Source organism: Cupressus sempervirens, chromosome 4 (genome assembly GCF_028749045.1).
Source record: "Cupressus sempervirens isolate cs-2001-9-10 chromosome 4, ASM2874904v1, whole genome shotgun sequence".
In the NCBI taxonomy this organism is placed as follows: domain Eukaryota; kingdom Viridiplantae; phylum Streptophyta; class Pinopsida; order Cupressales; family Cupressaceae; genus Cupressus; species Cupressus sempervirens.
The window spans coordinates 297,097,114-297,115,347 of record NC_143121.1 but is presented as its reverse complement, the minus strand read 5'-3'; the positions used below and the strand labels follow the sequence as shown (position 1 = coordinate 297,115,347).

General features: G+C 34.3%; 1 protein-coding gene across 5 annotated transcripts; it reads right to left on the bottom strand.

Annotated features, from left to right (window-relative positions):
• Positions 1–4,226: 4,226 nt before the first annotated feature.
• Positions 4,227–15,091, bottom strand: LOC149561181 (BTB/POZ domain-containing protein At1g01640-like). Of its 5 annotated transcripts, none has more exons than XR_016363786.1 (5): positions 14,524–15,091; positions 13,966–14,440; positions 13,721–13,773; positions 9,614–9,707; positions 5,176–5,617 (listed from the first exon to the last, which is right to left on the bottom strand). XR_016363786.1 is itself a non-coding variant. In XM_089825004.1 (5 exons), the coding sequence occupies exons 1-4, from the start codon at positions 14,767–14,769 to the stop codon at positions 9,659–9,661; spliced, it is 831 nt and encodes a 276-aa protein (XP_089681130.1). In that variant the 5' UTR covers positions 14,770–15,091; the 3' UTR covers positions 5,176–5,617; positions 9,614–9,658. The 5 variants fall into 5 exon arrangements, 4 of the variants coding, with proteins under 4 accessions (XP_089681132.1, XP_089681130.1, XP_089681131.1 ...); XM_089825004.1 differs by having other exon boundaries at positions 9,614–9,715; XM_089825006.1 differs by lacking the exons at positions 5,176–5,617; positions 9,614–9,707 and adding an exon at positions 4,227–4,894.
• Positions 15,092–18,234: the final 3,143 nt, after the last annotated feature.

The window sequence follows — 18,234 nt, the reverse complement described above, 5'->3', positions numbered from 1 at the left end:
TGGTCCAAGAGGACAGGTCCTGGGTGCCATAGAGAGCTAGGGCAAATGCCATAGAGAAAGATGGAAGAGAGGAGAGGAAAAGAAAGTGAGCATAGGCATATCCATGGTCCAAAGAGAGAATCATAAAGATGAGGGAGCTAAAATGTCTTAAAAGACAAGTGTGTTCAATTTAAGACAATACAACTATGACATAACGCTCATGAATAAAGGGAAAATTCAAAGGAAAAAACTGTTAAAGAGGACACAAGGCATTTATTGGTTATTTAGTAGCATTTCAAAGAAAAGAATGAAGCAAAAAACTAATAACCTAAGCAAATAAAAAGACTCCCTTATCACTATTACAAATGCAGTTATGCAAATCAAAGTCATGGACAAAGATATAATTGCAAGCTTTCAAGGAAACAAAGACACGTTAAGGGAAAATGACAATAAAAAGTAGAATTATTAAGAGTTAGTGTCCACGATCGTCAAAACTACAATGCATTCGAGAGGGAAAAGCATTTGGAACAAATAAATGAAAAATAGTGCTCAACATGCATTCTATAGTGTTAAGTGATCCTCATTGATATTGAAAACATCTATGTCAAGCCATTGCAGAGCCAGTAAGACTAAATAACAAAAAGAGGGCTCACATTCATGCAAATGAAACAAAGCCTAATAAATTCTAAGTTCAATCAGATAACTCCTAGATCATGCAAATGAGAAAAGATAGTTTGAACGTAGTAGGTTAGATGCAATTCAAGACCCCACTGGGTGTGAGTTGTGACACCAATCAAGGAGAGTTGTGGGATCACCATCCATCCATTTGGGGCAGTTTTAAACACATTTTTGCATGATTTTCAATCATGTACAACCAAAGTTGTCTCTACCATGCAAGTTGGAGAATGAAAATAAAGTTGAAAATCGCAAGTTCAAGAAGAGCCATAATCATCATGCAGAGGAGAGGTGTGATTCAAGCTCAATTCATCATTCGGGCATTAAGAGGTGTACTTTTTTTTAAATATCCATTGTACTCTTCTTTTCTTCTTAGTTCCTTTTTCTTTGAATACACAACAAGGAAAAGAAGCATTGTAACACTTTTCATTTCTATAAAAGAAGCTATAAGTTTCAATATTGTGAATGGAGTTACTATCCTAACAAGTAAGCATACCAAAATTAAACAAGAGCTCTAAAAGAGCTTGAGTCCATGCCTTGTAATATTGGCATTCATTTGTACAATGCAAAGACAATTTTGCCAAAATGAAGGGGCATTAAGAGACAATGAAATAACATAGCAAAAAAATAATATGGTTTTTTTCAGGCATTTAAACCACACTTATAGTAGAGAAGACAACCAAGTTGCAAAAGACATGGAAATAATGGAAAAACCATTGAAGGTTATGGGCAATAGTTGATCAATTTTGTAAAATATTCTGGTTATGCCAAGATAATGGTCCTTGGAAGAATGTAGGGGATATATGGGAAAGCACAATTAAGGGCATGTATTGAATTTCGTTGCAACAAACATCATACCGATTGCAATTATTTCTCAAAAACACAATGACTAACAAATTTTCATTTTCACAAAATTCCACAAATAAACATCATAGCCTATTTTTATTCTAATCTCATTCTATGATAAAATTAAAATAAGACACTATTAAAAAAATCACATCTTTATATTTCTATTTTGTTATAGTTAAATAAAAAAGATAGAACATGGCAAATTTAAGTCAATACCTTTATTATGTTAGTTTTGGTCTATGATTGAGAAAATCATGAAACATAATAATAGCAAATATTCATTCACAATTAGTTTATGTACATAAATATAAATAAATAACATAAAATACTAACTCATATTTTTTCCCTAGTCTTGATGTATGATTATTAAAAAAAATAAGAACATAACAAACTTAATTGTTTAACTTTTTATTACTAATTGATATCTTCATTATGATATATTGATATATGATTGAAAAAATATGAACAAATAATAAACAAATATTCATTGACAATCAAGAATATAACAAATTTAATTGTTAATTTTTTATATTTAATTTTTATTCTGAATATATTATTTTATGTTATTTTTCAAATATGATTAAAACAAGACCAACAAAAAACAACAAATAGTCATTCCACAAATAAATATTTTAAATTTCTAATATTGTAATATAAATAAATAAAATATCATTTATAAATCTTTTATTTCTAGTTTTTTATACAATTGAAAAAAAGTAAAGGTGAGGTCAAGTGAACAATAAAATGTAATAGAATTAACTAGAATCTTTTCTAAAACGTAGTCATCCTTGCTTTTTAGGATGCAAATTTGAGCAAGTGAAAAAAGTGGGAGCTAGAAATTGCCCCACCTCCTTAGACTTTTTGTCCACTTATCAATCATATACATTTTTTAACTCTTATCAATATATAATTTTTAACTTTTTTCACTATTATTGAAGAGACCACCAACTCTCCTAAATTGTAGAGGTTAAAAAGAGTACTAGACCCTAATTCCCACAAGCATGATAACATTTTTTAAAAAAAAATAATTGTTTAAAAAAAGGCAAAATGTTTTTTATAAATCTTCTACTAAAATTAGAATCAAAACTCTTAATTTCATATTTAATGAAAGAAATAAGAACCGCATAAATAATTTCATTTCAATTAACTCGCAATATGTTTTTCCCTAACCACCCCTAAATCGTGAGAATAAAAAATAGTGTGGCCTTGCAAATAAATTTACTTCAAATTTCGTTCTATAGTCTACTTTCCAGGTGGCCCAACCTTCCTCTTGGGAGAGGCTTCGCCGGCTTTGACCTGCGAGTCGTAAGCTTTGTACAAGGCCTTCACTTTAGTCAACTTATTGGATTCTTTAGCTGCACATTGAGTTGTATCTTGAAATTTGAAATTTGTAGACAGACCCGCTTTATACTTGTCGCACAAGAAATTTCACAATTGCGTAAGGGCGGGCCGCCGCGCTCTAATTGCTTGAATGATAATCTGATAGCAGAAACGAGAGTAAACAATAGACGCAATGCATCATAGTTCCTACCTAATACATAATGGTTGTAGAGGTGTAGATGAGTGAGAATAAGGTTAAATAGTTTTAAATTGACATTGTGAATGCATTAATTTTTGCCTAGAAATGCACTTGTATCTGATAGGATGGCTTATATTTTGTTGTTAAATTCTTGTTGTAGAAATGCAATTGTGATCTGAAAGAATAGCTCATATTTTGTTGTTAAGTTCTCGTGTTATATTATTATAGGTTTGGGCATTTAAGTCCAATAATAAGAGGCCAAAGTCCCCAACTATGTATTATTCTCATCTTAATTATCAAATGGAAGTCACATTATTTTTAATCATTAGATAGAGATAAATAGTAGTATGGAACAATAACAACATAGACCTCCAACTAGATGTGGATATTCTGATAATAGACCCTTTGAAATTACCTCAGCAAATCAGATTTTTTATCCAGGTATTGTTTACATCCCTCTTATTAGGAACTCAAATATAAAAATCCTAAACATCAACTTTCTACCATTTGAAATAGCTCAAAAAAATCTGAAATCCATTGACCGCACCCAATAACAAGCACAATTCTAAAATTATTATTGGCAGATGCAAAAAAATCAAGGAGGTGATATAGCAAACAGTGGCATGGGTAGTTCAGATAGCCACCACTAACAAAACAATGACTTTAATTTTAAATTAAAATAGTTCACTTATAAATTAAATCTTTAGTGAATTTTTTTTATATTTGTCTTCTTATTCTATTTTACTCTACATTAAAAAATGATATATTTGAATTTTATTTTTTTTAAATAATATATAAAGACTATTTATGAATCTAAATTCAGGGCAAACTTTATAATAGTATCATTTATTTATCGTTGTGAAATCTTCAAAATACACGTGCAATTAAATAATTTCATTTTTAGTTGGAAATTTTTCAATTATATTTTATCTTGTATATTAAAATTTTATAGTATTTTATATTTAGATACTTATAAGTTTTTATATTTACAAACTTACAATTTTTTTTAGATATTTATAAATTTTATATTTAGACATTTTGTATTTTTAACTATTAAATATGTTATTGTAAATAGTTATATTTGATCTAATATAAAAAAAATTGTAAATTTAATGATCAAGAACTTAAAAGATTATTGAAAAGTGAACTCTCGAAAATGAAATGTCATGAATACTAGACATGCATCAACAACTAAATCTCAATGAAATAACAAAATAACAAATAGTCATTCACAAACATTTATATTCTACTATTTGTTGCCCAGTTCCACTCTAGAAGGTCAGACATTTCAATAATTTAAATCCTTCTACTTACAATACTTACAATAGAGAGGGACTCTCAATAGAACTTTTGTTGTCTAAATATTTTTCATGAAGATTCCTAATTTACACTATTTAATAAGTTTTGAGGAAAAAATTAGATGCATATTCAATTGGGAGCGCTCTCACCGCTTCAATCCTCCCCAAGTAGGTAAGTCGTACAAATGTTCTGTGTACACCACGGCCACCTATAGGCAAATATCCAAACAAATCTAAACTACAATAGACCTCTCTCCTCCGCACCCAAATTCAAACCATTCGCTCCTCACAAAGGGTATAAACAACATAAATGTTCTGCATATACTACCAATCTATTAATAAAAACCTATCCTTGCACACAGCCTACTTACCCCGACATCCAAATTCAAAGACCCTATGTTTCAACATGAACCTACCATACGATAGCTCTCCTCTGTAGTAAACACTAGAACCTCGTGTCACAAAAATATCTGTGGATCCTCATATTGACAATAGTGGTCCTCATGCACAAACAGAGCCACCCCACGACTGAGAAAATCCTTCCCCCACATACCTAGTTCAGTCCCACAGTTTTCTGCAAGAAAGACTATCTGAAGTTTCATGATTTGAACAACATAGACTAAATTAAACATGAAAGAGGAAAATATAATTGAACAAAAAACATGTTCTTCAGCTGTCACGGGGAATCCGTGCAGCATGCAGAGGACCCACTAATAGCTGCTTCTTCCTTACAAAAAATTTCCAATTTTTAAATATTTTTCCCAAGTTTCATCCACAGGCAAAAGAGAGAAATGACAGTCTGATCGTGCTCTAATAATAATATTTCAATAATTAAATGCAGAAATGAAAAAGAAATTGACACATGAATAATAGCATCTATATAGATCTGTACAACCATGATCCAAACAGAAAATACAACCACAAATGCTTGATAGATCACATGCTTTTCAGCAATATATAGGCCCAATCAGATGTCTACAGCCTTTCTGTCTTGCATTTTTTCAACCTGAAAACTCATTCTCCCCAGTCAATAATATACTCCATCATATTGATAATTCCAAGTCACACTTGGTGGGGTTGCGATTCTTATGTATGATATGCCTATTCATTTACTACTGCCTCCTCAACATGAAAGCACAAGACAGGTTTTCAGTATGAAGGCTCAGATTAATACTGGAAATGTTTGATATACAGATTTTGCTAAAATGGTTGTAACCACAATGTCAGCTTCACCAAGATGAGGCAACCAAAAACTAGAAACATCAGATATTTATATCTATATCGTTTCATCCTCAATCTGCATCCACAAGAGAGAAAGAAAATCAGATTATTAATAAGTGCATAGCATTCTATGCTTGCATTCATTAGCCTCTTTAACATCAGCTGGTTGACAAGCAGTTTCTCAATTCAGTAAATATCAGATTCATCATCACTCAGCTATTGTCGCATTAATGAGTTGAGTCAGTCTTCAATTAAATTATCCACTGCTAACAAACAATCTATTGGATAGGTCAGAATCTCATCCATGCTAGCAAGGTCATTTTCTTTGATAGCATGGTCGTTTTCTTTGATAGCATTATCTACTGTCCTGAGAGTTGAGACAATGAAATGAGTACAGAAACAACTTAGAATTATAAATGGTTTTTCTATAATTCTTTCTGTAATGTCAACATTTTGAAGAATGTTGTTACGAGTATATAACATTTCGATTTTCATTTGGAACAATTCAGTTAATTTCAACTTTGCAAAGGAAAAACTACAGGGTTTCAAATGGCCCCTATTTGAATATTAATTTCCCCGGTAACAAGTATGAGGGATGATAACAGAAACAGCCACCACAGTAAATGCAGTTCAACAATACCCCAAGCTATACAGTTCTTGTTGAAAGAACTAATGCTGAAAACTTGTTATATAGTTGGACCTCATTCCAATTTTTTGAAGTATGGCACAAATGTTCACATGCTACACTCTAGGCACAAGCATATCTTCTATTTCTAACAAAGACAGACTCCAGATCCTTCAAAACTCTTATTTTATTAGTCCTGTGACGGGGACTAATGTTTTCAATATGCTATTCGTATTAGTTGCTGTATCAATAGTCCTACAAATCCCAAACATTCTCGTATTTACTATGGTCCTGGCCAAACTTCTTATTAAACAGAATTTCCAGATTTTATTCCCTGCTTTGGGATTGGCTCTCTTCATTTTTTCCAGTAGTCATTTCATTTTGCCCCTCAGAGAATTTGACAGAAAAATAGGGCTCCAAGGATTTGTGGCAATTTGCAGGCGTGTGTCTCTTCTCAGGGATTTCCAGTCGCATGGTGTGGGCTACTAAACGTGCCATTTGCATGTGGGTTTCCCTTGACATGGCATCAATGTGGAATAGCATATTGTCGTGTAGAGGGTTTACAACATTCACTTTCCAAGCCTTCTGCAATTTCCTCAGATTGCTACTTGGGTTTTTGACTCGAGGCCAAGTAAGGTAAGGTAATCAAACCCTAAAGCCATGCATCATCTATATCTTGCTCCACGGATCTCAGGTTGGCGCAGGCAGATTGGATGCTAGGAAGGGATGTGGGATTTGGTTTTATGCCTGTCAACAACATTTGCCTGAAAGTTTCATAAACCTTTTTCTCAAATCTGTTTCTTGCAAACACATTAATTCTTTGATGGCTGTCTATGCACATTTCAAAGCTTCCATTTCGGCTCCAGCAGATGAGGAATGTAAGGAAGCTCAGTGGAATATGGCTTTGCACCCACCAGTTGCATTTGCCCGAGGCTTTCAAAGGCTTTCTATCAAATATATTTTGTGCCATATTCTGCAACCATGGCTTCATGAGACATATTCCTTGGAGGTGCTTAAAAGATAGTTCGCATAGCCTTTATCTCATTCCTTCTCTGTATAAATTTATCCCTCATTTCCATGGTGACAGAAACACCAGGTGCAGGCTTGCAACTTTCTTTTGGCACTCCATCTTCAGGCTGCAAGGATGCAAGCCTTAGCCACGTGTCCAGTTGGCCACAAGTGCAGGAGATGAGACAGATTGCTAGTAGTCTCAGTTTTTTTGCTATGAATAATTTTACTTATTTCATGGCCACGACATTGAATTTCCTTACCCTGGATAACAATTAAAGAACTCGGGACATTTTCAACTAATCCTACCAAGCCTTCCTGCAATCACAAGACCACATTTCTTATTACATTACATAGATTTGCATCAAAATGTGGTGGTTTGAGATCAAAATTTATACTTCAGGCATTTAGATTGTATTGTGTTCAATTCTCTGGGATGGACCTGGCCACCCTTTGTAAAGTTAGTCCTGCAAATTTTGGTCAGTGAAAAGAAACGTGGTGGCTTACCTTATACTAGGCTAGGTCACCCAAGTTTGGATGGGTAATCTTATATTGCATTTTTGTCCTTGTTTTTCTTCATATTGGACCAGGTTCGATAGTTAATTCATTGCTTCTCCCATTGACTACACATGATTGTGTAATTGTGAACTGATAATAAAAAAGAAGCAACACCGTCAATTTTACTTAAACTAGAAAAAAGCTATTATATTATTAACTAATATATTTAATACAACCTATCTTAATTCTTAAGAAATAACCAGTCAATATATATGAACTGAAAAACTAAACATGAACAAATGAAAAGTTCGAAAATCAAATAAAATGGTTGGAGCATTATCAAAAACAAGTGTGCTGGAATTATGGACATCTATATTCCAGTTGTATAAAATTAGGTGACGTAAAATTTGAGATGCAAAAATAGAAAAGAAAAACAACAATGAATTTATACCTAGGTTGGCCTAAGGCATCAGGTGAGTTCAGCCAGTTCACTGCTTAAATCTCAGCATACCAAAAAGTAGGCCAATCTTCTGGGCTCGTCATACTTATCATGTAATTCAGTCTTAAGACATTTTGAAAGCTGATATGCTTTGTTTCAAGGCCGTTCCAGTGGCATCCGATTCAAATAAGCTGTTACAAACTATGTGAACAAATAAACTAAATTTGGGGTGGATTAATCTAAGATTTATTATCACTAATTCCCAAGTTAGTCTGATAAACAGAAGAAATATTTTTTTTAAATGTTTTCTTATGAAGCATGGAGGAATTCCAGCTTACATCAGTGCAAATTGATCAAGTTTATAATGTTAAGAGGTTGTATAGGTTAGTTAGACTCAACAGTTTGCAGACTAATGCAACCCACAAAAAATAAGGTTTTGTATTTCACTTCAAGTCTTTTGAAGCATGTTAAAATGAATTTTTGAGTATGTCATTTTTTAGTTCTTTTGCAGGGAGATCTTTTGTTGGGTGCAGAACTTTTTGCAAGGCTCTTGTTGAGCATATGAAGTTGGATTTTCTAGGCTACAAAAATCTATGGAATTTGCAATGTTCAGAAGAAGAAAAAGCTATGAATTTTTATGTCTAGCTGCCAGCAAAAATTTTGGGGTCATTGTTTTAGTATTTGTTCTACTCTAGAAATTGTATTCTATTCTAACTTTTGATGTACTTAGCTATTGGTTTAGAACAATTTTGCCTAAGAAGATTTTTATTTCAGTTCACGATCTCTGCTTAGAGATCCTTCCAATGCTGAAACTGAATGTTGTTACATAGAGGAGAGAAACAAAAAGAAATTATCATCTGCATGGTGCATTTTCACTGCAAGAATGTCAGACACGTAATTTAAGGGATTATTGTTAGAAAATAGGGCATCATTTACACTAATTCTACTCTTTCATGATGGAAAAATAGTAAATTCCATGAAGATGTTAGGTCTAGTCTGAATGAGATCAGTGATTTTATTACAAGCCCCTGCATACCTCACTAAATCATTATTCAGAGAACTTCAACAACTAGCGATTTTAATATCCAGCTAATAGCAAACAATTTGGGGTCATTGTTCTGAAATAGTTTTGAGCTCTTGAAATTACATTATTGTCTAACTTTTAATGTATTCATCTAAGTTTCTATACAAAAAATTTTAACACGACTTGTATTGTAATTCATGGTCATTCTGTTTTCAAATCCTTCCAATCCTAAAAATGGATGCTGTTAGATAGAGGAGAGAAACAAAAAGAAGTTATCATCTGCATGGTGCAGTTTCATGCAAGCATGTCAGCCACCTGACTGAGGGTTGTTCATAAGAAATAGGATGTAAATTACATTAAACATATTCCTTCGTGAGGAAATATGGTACCTTTACCACTAGAACCATTCAGGGGTACACTTTATCATGCATTAAAATGGTACCATGTGATTTTCACCACCAGGTACAGTCCATCTTACCTGAAAATGTAAACATGGGATCTTCACCATTTGGTCCATTCATGCCTAAACATATTGACACCAATTATTGGTAGAGATCCATACATATAGCCAACTGCCATACTTGCAAAACAAATCCTCAATATCAGATAATGAAATAAGAGTTAGGAAAGCAATAACTCATACAGTACTTGTAATACTTATTTTACAGCAAAGACTCTAGAGAAACTTCAAAAATTGTGATATACCATAGTTGCATGGGTACTCTACATACACGTATCTCATACCCAACAGTGAGTGGGGTACTCTTGAAGAGCATCAGTTTTAGTTTTGCCATTCATTTAATGAACTCCCAGCCTTCACACTGCATGTAGTGATTCCTAATTTCTTTCTATTCATTGGTAAAATGCCTATGCCCAATATTTTTTAAATTTATATTTACAACTCCATTCATGCGGGCACTGGTAGGAAAGAACAGAGTTTCCTAAGATACTGAAGAATTATTATTACAATTCTTTTTTTACCTAATACGGAAACTTTCACAGCATTGATCAGATTGGCTCCTTGAACTTAGCATTCCTTCAGAAATAGTTCTGTTATAAAAGCAGCCTCTAAATGTACTGGTTACCCTCCAAAATGCCAAGTGGGATTTTATTTTATATTTTTCATAAAAGAGTAGTGTATACAACGAGCTTACGAAATTTAATCAAATTTTTAATTTAAGAATCACATTGTTTTTTACAACATTATGGTTTGTTTGCCTGTCAATGGGCCTCAGAGGGTTAAACATTGGTTGGTTGATTTTGGGAGGGATAAGTGGCGTCCACCTGATCATGGGTGGATGAAAATTAATTCTGATGAGGCTTTAAAGGGAAACCAGGTCCTTCAGGGGTGGGTTTTGTTGCCCAAGATGAAACTGGGAGTATCATTGCCTTAGCTGCCAAATGCTTAGAAGATGGTACTAACAATATGGCAAAATGTTTGGCTGCGGTGGAAGCGATTCAAATGAGAATCAAGATAGGAATTTGGAAGCTCCACCTAGAAGGAGACACACAAATTGTGGTTAATGGCATAATCAAAGGTGAATTGGATATGTGGTACTTAAATAAACATATAAGGTGCATTTGATATTTGTTAGAAGAAGTGGAGGAATTTTGGGTAACACGTGTTAAGAGAGGCTAATTCATTGGTGGATAAACTTTCAAATGTAGGGGTGGTGGATTCCTCGGATGAGAGATTTGAAATGTTTGAGGACTTTAGCTCTGTGGGAGTATCAGATTTCGATTTTGTAGAATGATTCTTTGAAATGCTAACCCGTATATTTCCTTTCATACTTTTGGCAGTAATGGGAGGTTATCAAATTGGAGGCAGGTTGTAGATTTCTAGACAGCAGGTGGATTGTAAAGATTTGTTGTGAAGACATATATTGCATTTAGTGTGACATGCAAAGTAGTGTTGTGGAGGTCCTCTTCTGGAGTGTTTGCTGGACTTTTTTAGAGGGTGGTGGTGTACTGTTTGTGGTGCACTACTTTTTTGAATTGAAGCCTATGCGGTTGGGTGTGTGAACAAGCGGCGATGGAGGTAAATTTCTAGCTATATACGTCTGGCCAAGATCAGGCATTCACGGGGCTGATTACAGTGAAGAGGATGAGAAGTGTTTACGAATTGGACCATGAAGATTTTTTTGGAAGGCTGTTTGCATGATGTTTGGGGAGGATTCTCTCCATCATGATTGGCACCCAGGCACAAATCTTGATAATTCTTCTCTTTTTCTAGCTCTGGCCTTTGTGGTGGGTTCATCCAAGGGTGAAGTTTTGCAGGTGGCTAGGGCTTGTTTGGAACTGAAGTGGGCCAAGGATTCGTACAAAATTGATGGTCGGGCTGAAGTAAATGTTCGTCTGCATATGGTTCTGCGACCGAGAAGATTGGTTCGGGCTGGGGATGGAGAGATTCAGCCATAGGTCATTTGGTCGTCTGCTAGCCCTGAGGAGGTGCATTTGCTGGAGGCGCGCAATGGGTGGCACTTGTTGCTTGAAATTTTGCAAGCAATAAATAGGGAAAAGCGAGAGTTGGAGTCTGAATGTGCACAGAAGAGGAAACATACTCCACTTAAATCAATGGCCCCAGTCGGGGTGGATGGCATTTTATGCAGTTACAATTTCCCAGTTATTTTGTGAATTAATTTGTGTGCACTGTGGACAAATTTTAACATCAAATGATTGTAAATTTACTTAGTGCTCTTATACTAAAATATTGACTCAATATTGTGCCATCACTCAGTATATTTGTTTGTATTTTCTTCACTGTTCATCTCAATTGGATTGAATGCTGAAATTTCAGAGCCATATAAAAATTGCTACAATTAACATAGATAGTTCAAGATGAAACAGTTAATTTGCTACGGTTACTCTATTTCAGAATGCTCTATGGTGGAATATCCATCTTCAAACATCTAAGATCAACTTCTCAAAAATCTGTCCATTTCTTTTATGTTATATTATAATACTAATAAAGAATGTAGACATTATTTTTAAAGGGTCGGCTCTAGTATATAATATAGAAAACAGGTTTTTCCAGAAAAGAGATCAATCAAATGTCGGCATCTGAGATTCATGTTAATAAGGCGAGGAATAAAACATCTACCTTATGGATTAAAGAGTATATACATATACCATACCTACCAAGTTAGGAATGCTAAATTTGGTTCAAAAGGAAAGTTTATATAAGGATCGGGTTTCATATTAATTAAATCTTTTCCAAATTATGTAGCTGATGTTGATACAGAGCAGTTGTAATCTTGTATAATCTTGTCTGCTTAAATTGCAACTGTCACTTATTTGATGCAAATTACGCCGCTCTTTAAAAAAAATAACTCTTGAAGTATTGACTTTACGATTTCAATGAACCCTACTACAAAGACTGTTAATCTACTCTTTATATGGAGGACTATGCAAAAGTTCATGGAATTCCATGATGACAAGATTGTTGAAAGTTTAACTTCAGTCGAGTACTGCTGAGCATATGAATATGTTATTTTCTGTCATATATATATATATAGGATAATATGCATATGTATATATGTACAGATATGTATACGTATAATTTAGATAGATGTGATTCAGATCAGGCATATATATATATTACTGCTGTTACTGATTCACATCAGGTTCTATCATTCTTGATATTACGACTGCCACCAATACACATTGGATTGCTTTCAGATTTATCTATCATCTCCGATCAGGGACCAGGTCTTATTTGTACTGCCATCGATAAACATTGAGATCATTATCGAACATGTTATCGAGCATGATTAACCTTTGAATGGTTATGGTTAACAAACATTAGTTTATGACCACGTAGGGCCACGTAGAGTCATGCCCCTACAGGAACATAACTCTGCACACTTGTATATATAGTTACTCTCATCGGTGGACAAGGCAATAAGAAAGACATAACATACTTGCAGTCCCAAAATTAACAAAGCAACATTGCAGATTACAAACTACATTCCTGTCAGCATTCGACATACCAGACACAGAATATCAGAAGCATTCTGAAGAGATCCTATAAATCAACAAAGATATACTGATATGGATCACAAAAGAGGGCATAAGGCATAATTACGCTAGTATGTGTCTTTGCAATACCATCTTTTTGTATAAGTCACTAAAATAGAGAATTAGCTTGAGCAGGATCAAAAACCTGATTGGGATAGGCATATCCCATCTTAGGCATCAGTATCGGGAAGTGGCCAAACATTTTCAGGAGGAGCTGAATCAGGTTACTGACTCAATTCAGACTTTGATGGTTATTTTCTTTTAAATTGCTGCATTATATTGAAGTGCATTACCTTCCACTGTACTTTACTATTAGCCCTGATTACAATCTGCCTATTTTATATAATAGGCAGGGACTCCAGCCACACCTGTGCAGCTCTTGTTTGAATATTGTTCAATTACAATGTGCATTAAATTCTTTAACCGAAACTTTTTTCTTAAATTATCAATTTAATTCAATCATATAAAAAAACCTAATTTCTAAAATAAAATATAATAGGATGATATATATAGAAAAACACAAAAAAATTACATTATTTGAGAAGAAATAAGGGGTTTTTCAACTTACAGATTCTATTTCATTTAGTTCTCCCACCTCCTTTTGTGCATCATCAAGATAATCTACACACAAAATCACAAAATAAATCCATTTTTAATTAAAATACAAAAACACTGTATATAAATAAGACACTTTTATCTCGCTATCCCAAACATCACCAAAAGAAGAGAAACAAGAAAGAATGTCACCCTCTCCTCTCTAAAACTTTTGCCTTCTAAATAAAGGACTTTTTTCTGGATTATTTGAAGGCACACCTGCCGTTTGATATAAAGCGAGCTCCATGATAGAAGATACGGCATTAAAATTCTTCATTTGGTAATCGATAAAACATCTGAACTTGGAAACTTCTCTCATCGTTTTCAAAACTGAAGGAGGCGAGTTGTTCGTGATGAAAGCCTCGCTAAAAATAAAAGGCAACACAGCTTCCTGCAAATTCTCCACTCCATAATTCACAGCAAGCTCGAAAACTCCAAGAATGTCCATAATCACATTACTTTCAAGAAAATGTCCACATATGGCCGTCAAAAGAGGCAGATCATACTTAACAGAAGCCTTGTAAAGTGCAACCCCATGACATTCCAAGCTTCTTTGGTCTACTCTCCCTGTATACAGAAAATTAACTAACGGACGCAATTCTTCAGCTGTCAAGTCTATTATTTTCACTTTACCACTAATAGTCTCGGACATTCCTGCCCTCAGCATTGTCTTGAAAACTTTGGACTTCCCTGCCTGCCAAGAAGTCGCTTATAAATATATCATTTAACAGAGTAAACATTTTAGGGAATTGTAAATAGCTAGGGTCTATTTCGTACCAGAACGACCTTATGTGCCCTCACAATTCCTCCATCACTTCCTTCCAATGTGAAATCCGCCGAAGCTTCAAGAAACATATCTTCGTCCCAGTTTTGCAGGAAATCATGATCAGGGTGGAATTTCTGGGCGCCGACACATTCTTCACAGTAGAGAAATTGCATGACATAAACATTATGCCTAACAAACCCTAATGATTTACCGCACGAATTGCATGAAATATCAGAATTTGCTAGAAAGTATTGCATTTTGTAGCATGGAAAAAATAAAAGGAGCAATTATGCGGCGAGGGGGGCATGTAAAGCAGGAAGAGCAAAAATCAAGCGACTAATGAATAATAGCACAGCAACAGCAATAATCGATTTCTTCAATCGGGCAGGAGGTCTTGGTTGAGAGAAATGGTAAACACAAAATCAGATTGCGATCGCATCGGAAAAAAATCAGAAATTCAAGCGAAGAAGATGGATTGAGCGTCTGGATTATGTAAATGATGGTTACGAATCAATTGAATGATAGAATTTTAAAAGTTTCCAGAGAGATGGCGGCATGCAAAATTGTTAGTTTTGTATTTTTAAGCGAAAATTTTGTATTTTGAGGAGTTTTCGAGGGAAGTTAAATTATAGAATCTTGTTTTAAAAAACATAAGTAATTTTTTTATGGTTGGTTTGAAAATATGTTGCAAGCTTTGGATTTAACTATAGAGAAAACTCTGTAGTTAAGCGCGCTCAGGCTGGAGTAGTACTGGGATGGGTGACCCCTGGGAAGTCCTGTGCTTCACCTTTGTGAGCATCACCTAGATCCAATGAGTGCTAAGTGTTCCATTTATTCCCATGAGAGATGGATTCATGTTGAATCACTACTCATGAAACATGGGTCAATGAGTTTGACTCTAAATCACACAATTAAATCTTGATATTCACATCACAATATGTTGGAATCTAAATTTAATATTTTTTATTGCATATAATAATTGATATATTAAATAAATGATGTTCCCATCGGTAATAAAAATATATACACTCATTCTCACTTTGATTCTTGCCTACTACTAGAAATTGTATTTAGCACTGAAATTGGGTGTTTTATGTTCATTTCTACATCTATAAGGCTTCATTTTTGCAAGGCAAATCTTATAGCCCATCAACAAGCAACTAATCAACACCATCTGTATTACTAACTTTTTATGAATTACCATAAGTACCTCTTATATCATCCCCCATTTTCATTTCTTTCCAATTAAAATGAAATTGTTGGTGATGTTGAAAAATGAGCTTACAGAATATATTGTAAGAATTTCCCACCCACTTTTCCTCATCACAATTCACTCTTCATTAGACATGGAGTTTTAGTGAAAGTATAATACTATAGTATATCTGTATATAACATTATTATATTACATAGTTGTAGGGCTGTTGATTTCATTTAACACTTCATATCATTGGAGTAAGTGGAATATGTTTTCCATAGAAAGTCGCATTATGGTATTGCTATCAAGATTCAACTATATAGTTTTTTGAGTCAAACTCATTGACATGTGTTTCATGAGTAGTAGTTCACAACAACCCAACTCTTATTGAAATAATGGAACACTTAGCACGAACCACATTTAGGTGATGCTCACATAGGTGAAGCACTAGGACTTCCTAGGAGGTCACCTATGTGAGTACTACTCGACCTCAAGCACACTTTATTATAAAAAAATCCATGGCTAAGAATTCTCTTCTTGCAACCCCACTTGCAAAATCTTTAGCGGGTGTTGTGTCTTGTGAACATTCATTAGAGATTGTTTAGAGCTCACAAATTGATATAGGAGATAATTTCCTCCACAAAGCAAATTATGATTGCCATCATAATTTAACTATGTAGTTTTTTTTCCAGTCAAACTCATTACCCGTGTTTCATGAGTAGTGGTTCATAAGAACCCATCTTCATAAAAATGAATGGAACGCTTATAACTCATTGCATCTAGGTGATGCTCAAGAGGCTTCCTAATGAATGTTTCATAAGGAGCAATACTTATTGAAGATTTTGCAAATGGGGTTGCAAGTAGAGTGGAATTAAGTATGGAGGAATTTCTCTTATTAAACACACTTGAGTTGGATTAATACTAGGAAGATTGACTTCCCAAGAAGTTATTATGCTTCACCTCCATGACTATCACCTAAATGCAATTAGTGTTAAGTGTCTTGTTCATTCTCACAAGAGATGGGTTCTCGTGAACCACTACTTGTGGAACATAGGTTGAAATGAGATTGAATAATAAACTACACAGTTGAATCTTGATAACAATATCATAATTTGAAGTTTACTGTGGAAAATATCTCTTTCTTATCAATTATTGAGCTCAAGGGGCCTCAAAATGAATGATTCATAAGGTACAAAATATGTTGAAGGTTTTGCAAATGGGATTGCAAGTAGAGTGGACTTAACCATGGAGAAAATGTTGTAGTTAAGCATGCTTAAGTTGTAGTGATACTAGGATGTCATGTCCTTTTTCAAATAATTAAAAATAATAATCTTTTTTAAGGCAGGCAGGCCCAAAAAGGTGAAGTTTCAGAAAAAGGGGATAATCTTTGGAAGCTAATGGACTAATAAATGAAAATTATTATTAAAATATGTTTTATTAACCCCTCTTGGACGTGAGTTAGGGTTATGCCCTCTTTTAAGGAGTTTGGAGGCATTTTGGGCTCATTCTAGAACTTGATTTTTGCGCATTGCTTTGTTGTTCTTCAGAGGCTGCCAAACCTGTGGAGAAGGAGACCCAAGAACGGGAGTTTTCAGGTTTCCAAGAAGGCTAAGGATGGGAGTTTGAATCCATTCCATGTGCATGCTCATGCAGAGTTTTCCTTTGTGCTGAACAGTGCAGATTTGTGGGTGTTCGGATTGTTTTTTGTAAGAGTTTGGTGTTTTCGGTTGAGTATTTCATATCAGTTTGGGTTGCTGCTGTATATCAGACATTTAGATGTTAAAATAAAGCTGAATATATGTATTTGGTTGTGATTATACTTTTGTGGTAGATTATTAGTGTTTTTGTGGTGTTTTCGGGTTGTTCTGTGTTGTTTTCGGGAGCTCGATGAGCATTGTTTTTATCCTCCGTTTGGGATTTGTTGTGTAAATGTTATACAAATCTAGAAATGTCATTTTGGAGGCTGTTATGCTGCTGAAATTTCTATAAAAATGTCCACTTTCAGATATGTTAATAATATGTGAAGCTGTGAAGTTTTTGGCACTATTTCCGGCATACCCAATTTGGGGTTTATTGAGAAATTGGTGGATCTTTGAAATATTAGTTGTTTGATCTTAAAGATCTGATTAGAGGCTTGAAATATTATATAAAATCAGTAAAGGGACATTTCAGTGGTATCAGAGCTATGATCTTGCCAGCCTGAGGGTTTGTAGAAGTTTGCATGTCAGTTTTGACAACTACCCAAATCTTGCATGTCATAATTTATGGTTGCATGTTGCTTCTAATCAGCTACATGTCAAAATTTATGGTTGCATGCTACTTCTAATCATTTGCATGTTAGTTCTTGGTGAATTTGGTGGTTGCATGTTGCTTCTAATCAGCTGTATGTCAAAATCTATGGTTGCATGCTACTTCTAATCAATTGCATGTTAGTTCTTGGTGTTTGAAGAAGTTATAACCTATTGGGGTTACACTCTACTTTATCCAGAATGGATAGGTATAGTACAGAGTCTCAGAGGACACGGTC

What these genes read in the sequence shown, in the direction of transcription:
- LOC149561181 (XM_089825003.1), bottom strand. Translation starts at nt 14,769, where the DNA reads ATGCAATACTTTCTAGCAAATTCTGATATTTCATGCAATTCGTGCGGT. An exon ending in GGGCACATAAGGTCGTTCTG is followed by an intron (nt 14,441 to 14,523) that starts GTACGAAATAGA and finishes ACTTCTTGGCAG; the next exon opens with GCAGGGAAGTCCAAAGTTTT. An exon ending in CGCTTTATATCAAACGGCAG is followed by an intron (nt 13,774 to 13,965) that starts GTGTGCCTTCAA and finishes TTTTGTGTGTAG; the next exon opens with ATTATCTTGATGATGCACAA.